This window comes from Volvox carteri, assembly GCF_000143455.1.
Source record: "Volvox carteri f. nagariensis unplaced genomic scaffold VOLCAscaffold_19, whole genome shotgun sequence".
NCBI classification, from domain to species: domain Eukaryota; kingdom Viridiplantae; phylum Chlorophyta; class Chlorophyceae; order Chlamydomonadales; family Volvocaceae; genus Volvox; species Volvox carteri.
This window is the reverse complement of record NW_003307562.1, coordinates 1,512,142-1,522,582: the sequence shown is the minus strand read 5'-3', so window position 1 is coordinate 1,522,582 and position 10,441 is coordinate 1,512,142. Positions and strand designations below refer to the sequence as shown.

At 55.4% G+C, this 10,441-nt stretch overlaps 1 protein-coding gene across 1 annotated transcript; it reads right to left on the bottom strand.

Annotated features, from left to right (window-relative positions):
- Positions 1–8,870: 8,870 nt before the first annotated feature.
- On the bottom strand, positions 8,871–9,763 carry VOLCADRAFT_37874 (uncharacterized protein; the record flags this gene model as incomplete). The annotated part of the gene is made up of 3 exons (XM_002950523.1): positions 8,871–8,939; positions 9,067–9,251; positions 9,712–9,763. Coding segments are annotated over 3 exons (306 nt in total), but the record flags the coding sequence as incomplete, so codon positions are not given.
- Between the last annotated feature and the right edge of the window lie 678 nt (positions 9,764–10,441).

Sequence of the window (10,441 nt, the reverse complement as noted above, 5' to 3'; positions counted from 1 at the left end):
GGGGGCGCCATAAGTTGGAGAGCAGGCTACAACCTACTGTCGCTGCATCGTCGGTTGAAGCCGAGTCATGGCTGCTGCGTCAGCAACGCGGGAGGCAGTTTGGTTGCGTAAGTTGATGAGGGATTTGGGCTACGAGGTACGGGCCGTTGAGATCAAGGACGATAGTCAAGGTGCTATAGCCCTGATCCGCAACCCCATCACGTCAGAGCGGTCAAAGCACATAGACGTGATCCACCACTTTGTTCGAGAAAAGGAGAGTTCGGGTAGTGTATCGTTCCAGTATTGCCCTTCTCACGATATGGTTGCAGATGTGCTGACGAAGCCGTTGGCTTTGGTCAAGTTTTCGAAATTCCGAGAGTGCATGGGAGTTCGTTGAGTTTTCTTCTGGGGTGTGCCAGAGTTCTGTCCGCGGGGGAGTGTTGATATCTCGTCCAGAACTCCTGCATATCGTAGTTTGGCGGGATACCTGTACTGGTTCTGGAGCGGATTTCCGAGATACACTTTGTATTTATGGCAGGGTCTTGCCTTTTATCCTCGCTCTAATCCCAGACCTATGTAACGTATAACGAGGTGATCGCTCTGTATTCGCTGCTTAGTTTTCAGGAACACCAATTGAGTTAATTATTGCTTTTCTTTATAGCTTAAATTTTGCACAAACCGGTCATACTTTGGTAGATGGAAACTGCGACTGCCGGACAGAGGTCACACATTTACATAATGCCAAATGAACGGACTACAGAAACTGCATAGCTAAAGAAAAGTTATTGCTTTAACTAGTTTAGCAAAGAGCTTCACGCGCGGGCACCTCCGACTTCGACCTGGCCGATGATGATGACAGGACTTCTCGCTTTGTACCCATCCAAAAGCACTGAAACGCATAGGATTGTTGTGGAAGCTAGCACATGCAAGACATTGCGTGGTCGACGTTAAGGGGGCGCATGATGCCCCGGCAGCGCTTTCTGGGCCTCCAGGAGCCCCAAAACGGATTGTCTAGGATCGATCCATTGCAGATAGATCGTAGGCGCTGGTCTGACGGTCATAGAGCACATAGCAGCTGGATGGCTTTCAGACTGCCGGCCATGGGAACCCGGGAGGCGTGCTGTTGGTGCGGGGCAAACCAGGGCTGTCGGGTGACCGGCGGAGATGGATGGGTGCACCACCAATTGATATACACACAGGGACGTATTCTAATCGGGGCGCTCGGCGGTACTCCGCCTGGAGCAAGCAGGTTCAACTCCTGCCGTCCTGTTCCTTTCATCATCCTCCCACAAAGAGTCCCGGGGACCAGTCGGGTGGTTATGACGATGCGGTGGCGGCTGCGGTAGTGGCGGTGGCCGCTGGCTATCACGGTGCGCCCGTCACCGCTGCGGCAGCGGCAGCAGCGACGACCAGCCTGGCGGCGCAGTGCAGCAGTGCGGGCCCCGGGTGGGGCTTGTACGGGAGGGGATACGGTGGGGACCAGTCGGGTAGCTACTACGGTGGCCATGGGGGTTTCACGACCAGTGACATGCATGGCCTGGGACAGCTACATGATCGACAGGCAGTGGAATACGGAGATGAATACAAGGCGGATGGTGGGGCCAGCAGCGTATTCACGGCCGCTGGTGTATACGGCATAAGCTAGTATCACGGTGACCCGTTCATGACCGGTGGAGGCATGGACTGCAGCTACCAGCTACATGGCGGGGTGACGAGTGGGGCGCTCTTGTTTGGTGGGCGAAACCCTGGAAGGGGTGCACCACGCACAGCAGGTCCCGGGTTACGGCAGTGGATCTCAGGATCGAGGTGTAGTGGTGACGGGATCAGCAATGTTGCCAGTGTCGGCAATGTCTCCGAGTGAAGGTGTGGGCACGGACGGGGGCGTAGGTGATACGTCCACAGCGGATTGGACGGGCGGGCTTTACTAAAATCTTAATTGGATCCGGTGGGAGGGTGGTGAGCATGCCGATTGAAGCGGAGGCATGAGGACGACGGGCACTGCTGCCTGACACGGACACAACACCGGTGCCAGCGGAACAATGTATGTGGGATGTGGCGGTTGGAAACAAGGAGTAGGCTCATGGCGGCTGCAATGAAACAAAGGACATGCGGACCCAGGCTGGGGACCTCCTGGCGGAGAAAGGCCCAAGACACGCTGTAACGGATTTTTTGGGTTTGTGCAACTTTGGGTCCCTACATGGGGCTGGTTGTCGGTGGGGCGACATCACCCCATTCCGCGGGTGGCAGGAGTAGAACTGCAGTGCACAGGCCCGTCGTCCGAGGGCTGAAGAGAAAACAGGCGGGGCCTTCAGGCATGGTTCAGTAGAGGGGGATTTCCCCGGCTGCCGCCGCGCACATCACGAGCCAGGATAGGTGTGCCAAGACCTCAAGCGGGGCTTACAGGGGGGGACCATTGGGGGTCGGCCTATGGGTCCACGGTAATCATAATTCACTCATGGCTCTCAATGGCAAACGTGTAGGCCCGTGAGCCCGAAAGCCATCCAGCTGCTATGTGCTCTATGACCGTCAGACCAGCGCCTACGATCTATCTGCAATGGATCGATCCTAGACAATCCGTTTTGGGGCTCCTGGAGGCCCAGAAAGCGCTGCCGGGGCATCATGCGCCCCCTTAACGTCGACCACGCAATGTCTTGCATGTGCTAGCTTCCACAACAATCCTATGCGTTTCAGTGCTTTTGGATGGGTACAAAGCGAGAAGTCCTGTCATTATCATCGGCCAGGTCGAAGTCGGAGGTGCCCGCGCGTGAAGCTCTTTGCTAAACTAGTTAAAGCAATAACTTTTCTTTGGCTATGCAGTTTCTGTAGTCCGTTCATTTGGCATTATGTAAATGTGTGACCTCTGTCCGGCAGTCGCAGTTTCCATCTACCAAAGTATGACCGGTTTGTGCAAAATTTAAGCTATAAAGAAAAGCAATAATTAACTCAATTGGTGTTCCTGGCCTCGCCGTAGTTCGTTAGCCAACTTCCACTCCGGGGCATAGGCACTCCGGGAGGGGGGGGAGGGAAAACGTTGATGTGACCTTAACCTCGCAGCTTGTTTATGCGAATTTTGTCAGCAACAGGCGAAATGCCACACAATATGGAACTTTAACGGCTTTTGATATTGCGCACAAATGTCATGTTTGGTTGTTAAACACGGCCTCACGGCCACACAGCCTCACGGCGGGGCAAATCTACAGGGTAAGGGCCTCTGACGCTGAGGCCCCGCCCAAAAAATCACGCAGCAACAGCCCAGTGCAGCTTCTTTCTGCGCTACTGCGCACAGCCGTGCTTGTTCCTGCACCTTCATTCGAAAATAGCCGCAGCAGCCTGCTGCAACCAAAAAAAAACAATTTGGCAGCTGCTGCTTCTGCCACATGTCAGCAAGCAGCGGAACAGCAGAGAAAAGGAGAAACTGCAAAATGCCAAACAACTCCCAGCAATATGAAATCACCCCTACTTGCACACATACGCCAACGAGCCATCCCCACGAGCACAGATACTTCTCAATCAAGACGCAGCGAGCAATAATCGCAAGCCCGACCCAAACCAGCTTCGTTTCAATCACGCGCATCATGCACCTTGCCGCCATCATCACGCCCCAAATCTATAAGGAGTACAATAATCATCCCACCACTAACACTACTACCGCAACGACCTTCGCCCTCTTGTCCAGCCAGCCTAGCGCAGCAGGGCCTAAGGAGGGCCCAGAGGGGTCCTCCTGATCAGCAGCAGCACCCACAAACAGCAACCCCCCCGGTGGGGCTGCAGCCGGCGCGGCAGCTACAACTACATATTTTATTTATTTACTATGTCCCTTACCTGTCCTAACTTGCGTGGCTCCTAGGCTCTTGGGCCGCGGGCTCCTGTGGATACTTGTTACACCTCTCTTGGTAATAACTACAGCAGCCGGTACTCAGTACGGCACACACATGTCACCTACCTACAAATACGCGCAAAGCGCTCGACCAGCAAGCATATCGAGAGGGGCCTTTCCAGCGAGGCCAGCTACTGCAATAATAACGCAACTGGGTTGTAAAACACACACATACATACATACATACGCACATGTTACACATGGAGCGATGACTCACATGCATACAGACATACATACAGCCCATACAGCCCATTGGCCAATGATTTCCAAATCATCTAACAAACCGTAACATCGGTATATTACTTTTAGGCTTCCGCTGTCCCGCCCGCGGTGGGGACCTCTGAAGGCACAGCGGGGGCCCGGCGCTTCTTCTCCTTCCTCTTCCCGGGTACCACCACCCGCAGTAATACTCGGGTCGGTAGCAGCAGCAGCAGCAACACCCGCAGCAGCAGGCTGCGAGAAGGGCATCCGTCTTGCATCCGTCTCCATTTCGACATCACCGCACGGCGCAGGGCAACGTACGTGATCAAATGTATCGCAGCTAGGTAGGCAAACAGGTAGCCGACTGTCGTACCCGTGGACGCATTGACACCGAAGTACGACAACAGGGAGTTGGTGTTGACGATGCAAGGTCCACTGCTGGGCATGCTCAGGCCGTACCTGAATATATGAATGAATGACAATATGGCAGTATTAGGTCAGGTTGGGAGGTGTGGTGGGTGCGTAGATCGAGGGTGTGTGTGCATAGATAGGTCATGTCTAGGGTGGGATATCGTCCCCATGTGTGGGTGATGCGGAGCTAGGCAGGCAGGCAGGATGTATATATATATATGTATATATGTAGGTATGTCGGGCGGTGGGTGATGACAGTGGAGAGTGGCGTTCACACGCTGTGTAGCGACCTCACCAACTCGCCTACGTGTACACACGTGTGCTAACGCAGACCCCTCAAGGGGCCACCTCCGGGGGGTGCCAGGGAGGCTCTCAAACGCAACCCGAGGACGGACAGACGGACAAACAAACAAACAAACAAACAGACGGACGGACGGACGGGAAACTGACGCAAATGAGAGGTAAGGTAACTATTGTCAACAGCACGCCGCGTTTCGTGTTTCAGCCGTGTTTCGTGTCTGCCCGGTCGACTTGGCCAAAACCGTGCCTGCCTTATGCACATGGTGCCGTGCATGTAGCATAATCGGCTGGACCTTGGGCTCAGCCCCACATCAGGGCTCCAGGTACGTATGGGCCCCCCCCGCCCGCCAGGTTATACCTTTGGGGGGTAACGCATAAACTCCAGTAGGTGTGACATGCACACTTTCAGTACAGTTGTACGTGCACATACATGCATAGACAGATGGACATGCATACAGACAGGTACCAATGTCACCTACCTTATCACTCGAAAGCGGGAGTTGATGGGCAGGAATTGTGAGTATAGTCCAAGTGCGTCGAGGCCCATCGCACCCTGGGTGCCCGCGGGGCCGCACTCGAAGGCACGGTTATGAAACTCGGCCCACATAAGGCCCCGCCAAGTGTGGTCGAGCGCGGAAATTATGCACAGGTGTCGGAGCCAGGGAAAGAAGATCTTGACTGCGGGGGTTGGGGGGGAAAAGTATTTATGCATGTACAATCATCACGCCACGCCGCCATACATATAATTCAGTTAAGGGAAGGGTTAGCATGCCGGTTCAATACACACACACAGCGAGAACATGCATTATACGCACATCATGCAAACGCGGCAACTATCCGGAGCGGGGGGCTTACGGGCTGTGGGGAAAAACTCAGCACGCAACAGGAGCTAGCTAGCGAGCGAGCGAGCGAGCAGAAGAATATCATGCGTGCGTATGTCGTGTGCATCGGTTTTATCGATGCTCGATGGAAGCAACCGCAGCTAGTGCTGGAAGCCCCCAACCCCCCCAAAGCCCCGGAGGGAACGGAAACTTGTGCGTGTCATGTATGTGTTTTGGGATCCTGTTGCTATTGATAACTTTCTGCACTAATAACTCTCAGCCACTAATCGGGTAATTCTTGTTACGTACAGTTTGTTGTCTGATCGAAGATCGTTTGTCTGATTGCAGCGCATGAAATAACGAATAGCGATTTGCATTTGATTTAGCTTCTTGATGTTCTTGACTTGCCAAACTAGGCACACATACACACGCGCAGAGCAGGCGCACCCATATATTGTAGGCCCCCACGAAGCATAAAGATTGCAGAGCTCCACACACACACACACACCATGCAGGCACAGGCGATAAGATGCTCCACTGTTCCAAGCCCCCAAAGCCCAAACCCAACACACTCACATGCGCCTAGGAACTGGGTACTCAGCAAGATGTTGAGCACGGCGAAGGCGACGGAGGCACAGAACGCAATATCTTGGTTGGGAGAGAACGCAACTGCGGCCTGCGGTGTGGTCAGTGTACGGCATCCGTACGACAATCATGTACGACAATGTTTTCCGTTGACTGCTTTGGGATGATGGTCAGATGCTTGGATGGGCAGGGAGCGAGCGAAGTGTTGCTTACCATGTGTTCATACGATTGTATGTAAGTTTATCGCGCAGGCAAAAATACGTCTCATATGCGGATACGCGGTATGTATATCTGTATTAAAGGAGCCCATTGTGCAGCACATCTGCTTTGAGGAGGTCTATACAGTCTGCAACACGTAATGAGACCCAAAATAAGGCGATGTAAGTGGATGTTTGGTTTCCCAGCTTGCTGTGGATGTCTCGCCCGGCCGAACACATCATCATACATACTCCGTACGGCTACGACACCCATATCCAGATATACACCATACACAGCAACCGTCGTACCTGAACCCAGTGGAGGGAGATGAGGGACATGAGTACGGCACATGTCGTATGGCGTGCCACAGCTCGTACATCGTGCCGCATGCCCAGCATGCCGTACCTATGTAGCGTGGAGATAAGAATGTCTGTCAGGAGATGCCGGTTCACTTCGTGCACGTTGTGTGTGTTAGATCATATGCACCAAGGAACTGTTCAGCCATGGACAGCTCAGCAAATTCAAATTGTGTCGTACGCCAATTTGCAGGAAAAGACATGTCACGATGTGTCGTTGTCGAGCTATTCTATTGCTATTTTGGACCAATAAATGGATTTTTTGCAACTTGTCGTTACGCGGTCAACCCGCCGCGGGATGGTTACCCGATTAAATCGAAAGTCATCGCAACCGCGATATTGAGCGGCGCCGTGGCTGTCACTTTCGCGACATAATAGGCGGAAGGCGCGTACAACCCTCCACCACCACCGCGAGCCGATGACTCCAGCAGGAAGAATCGCTTGTCTGGCATGCAAGGGGCAAAAAAGCGAAGTGCAGGAAACAGAAGTGCAACAAAGCTAATTTGAATTTTTTTTATAAATAGCAAGCAAAGGAAAAATACGCTTAGCACCTTCTTTTGCCCGCCCACCTGCCGCGAAGAGGCTCATGAACACGAAGGGCATCACCAGAAAGAAGAACACCAAAGAGAACAGCAGTATGGAGCGCATGGCGATGCTGGTGGCGTCATCCTGAGAGCGGTTGAGCGGGCGGGCACCAGGCGGTTGGTGTTGGTGTTGGATTAGGCGGCGAGTTTGGGAACATGCACAGGCCGGAAGCCGGCAGGATGGCGGCGACGCCCGCACCCATCTCCACACCCCACCCCGCCGTCCACACCCACCCACAACCCCAGGAGACAGTGGTGTGTGCTGTGCTGCTGCTGCTGCTGCTGCTGCTGCTGCTGCTGCGTGAAACACCCCCTTCCCCCCGAAATCTCTCTTTCCTCGTTCTCAGGTACAGCGGATTCTTTCCTCGTCATTGCCCTAACTGCTCTTGCTGCCCTTGCTGCTAGGGTAGAGCCACACGGCGGCGACAGCAGCGGCTCGCTTTCTTCTTTCTTGACGACGTCCTGGACATGGTCCATATTCACTAAAACTCTCTGCGGCATATTGCCAACTGCTCTTATGTAGCAGGAAGAGAATATCAGACCTTATTGGCCTTGTTGCGTGTCATCCTACGGCTTACACAACGCATGCCCAAACCCTACATGTAAAATGTAAACCTAATGCAAACCTTATGTATGTATGCATGCATATATATGCATGAGGTAGCGCTACACGATAAGCCGACAATGTAACCGGACCCACCCGCAAGCCGTACGTGAGGAAGTTAGAAAACATGCCGACCCACACGAAGGTAAGCATTCGTCCCGCCACGTCAGCTGGGTTACGAGTGGCAATGAGCCACTCCCGCCACACCAACATGCGGTACTGCCGTACCCAGCGCCCTGCTGCCGCCGCCAGCAGCTCTCGCATGGGCCGTGACGGTGACGGTGGCGGCGATGGTGGGTGCAATGCCTCCTCCACCACTACTGCACTGTCGTCATCAGCCGATACGTCGCCTGCGAAGCGCACGACGGTGGGCCTCCGGCCCGAATGACCGCTACTGCCGGTGGTGGGGCCTGATGACCTGGGGCCAACGGTCTTAACCGCCGGGCCTGTTGGTACTGCTACTGCCACTGATTGCGATGGCTTCGCTGGTGCTACTGCTGATGCTGATGCTTCCATCGTCTTTATGTTGGCATAGTCGGGCACACCTGCACTGACGCCTGGACCTGGCGGCGCCGCCAGTACGACAGTACGGAAGGCATCGGCGGCGGCGTTCAGCTCCGCCAGAGTGGCGATGACCTCTGGCCCGCTGTCGCCCACCTGGGAAACAGTGCTACTGCCGCTGCCGCTGGCCGCGTCACTAGCACCTCCGTCGCTGCCACTATTAGCCCTAGCTGCAGTGCTAATGGAGAAGCAGTTATCGGTGACCGTAGTCACCATGGCATTAGCCGCAGCAGCTGCCTTTGCTGGATCCATACGCCCAGACCAATGGTAGTTTTTACCGTTGCAGTTACCGTTTGCGTTGACCGTTTCGTTGGTGGTCATCGCTACCAGATCCATGACCCAGTCCGACACGAGGCCGTGATGTTCCGGTCGGTAGCAGTAGCCCAGGCGGCCTGAGAACCAGGGGAGGAGCTCGCTGGGGGGACCGCAGTACAGCAGCCGCCCACGACCGAGTACGACGACCTGGCGGGGGTGAGACGCGGACGTCGTAGGTTTGGTGGGGGAGGAGTAGGATCGAGGCGAGCGGAAAACCCTACTTCGAAATGGCTCCCCCATACCCCCCCAACCCCCACCCCCCCACCACACTCACCTGGTTGACCATGTCCCATATCGCCGCTCTGGGTTGATGCAGCGAGGCGATGACCGTCACCCCCCCCCTGCCGCCCCGGCCCCGGGCTAGCTCCGCCACGTGCCCCATCACCACGGTGGCTGCGAACGAGTCCAGGCCGCTGGTAGGCTCGTCAAGAAGCAAAACACGGGGACGGGACATGAGGCCTGGAGGGGGCGGGGGTAAGGCAGAGTGGATTGGCGGGAACGGTTTGGCGGTGGGAGGAAGGGCAAATGACAGTTGGGGGAGTTGGAAGTTGATGGTTAGCTAGCCGAAATCCAAATGTTAGATATCCGACTACCGACTCAAGATTCAAACATCCTAAAATCCGATCTCACCGTATTGGCTGGCCTAGGTGCGACGGAGCGCATCAATCGGAGCCTCTCAGGCTGGTTCTGTACGACTGCTATACGAAGCTAGATCGCGGTGACAAGCATGTGCTCTCCTAATTTCTTTCTGCAGTGTAGTGGATATTGGCAGGTATTGTTCCCCGCCCCCCCCCGGCATGTATTCGGCAGTCACTCAGACACTTGATCGTTATGTGTACCTCAGATCGGGGTCATAGGAGGCAGGGGGAGACAGAGCTTCCCACAGCGGCTCTTCTCGCCCCAGCCTTCCCTTTCTTACCCTGCCCAATACTGAGTCTCTTCCGCTCGCCCCCCGAGAGGCCTCTGAGCAGCAGCCCCCCGGGCAGCACCCCCCCAACGAGGCTGTCCATGCTGGGTGCCAAACCCAGGGCTGTAGCAACCGCCACTGAGCGGTCCGCTACAGCCCGCGGCTGGCACTGAGGAGGCTGTAGCACCAGGCGACCCGTGAACAGCAGCGCCTCGCGAACCGTCAGCTGGGGAAGGAAGGCGTCGAACTGAAGGGGGGAGTGGGGGGGGGAAGTGGGGGGAAGAGGGGGGTGAGCGTGTGTGTGTATGTGCGTGTGGGGGAAGGGGCTTCTTTTCTTGGTAACTGCGCGACCGTCATGTCGTTAGGGAACTTGATCTTGCAGAGCAGCACGGAAGTCTGGGTCTTCCCGCCCTTGCCGTACAATTTGTTGTCTACCTGCGGTACGTACGACGACATGGCCATGAAGGCCTTATTGTCCCGTGGGACTCCGTTGACCAGCACTTGACCGGAGCAGCCGGGTTGGAGGGCCCCGGAGTGCGCTAGTGGTTGCGGCGGTTGTGGCGGTTGAGGTGGTTGTTGTCCCTCGGGTACGGCCACTGCTCCCCGTACAGCCAGAAGATCCAGTAGTGTGGACTTGCCTGCAAAGGCGGGTTTAGGGGGATTGCATGCAACACTTAAGGTTGTTACAGCCGACATTTAGGCGTGGTGAGCGAGCGACCCCACACGGAATCGAACAGGGTAC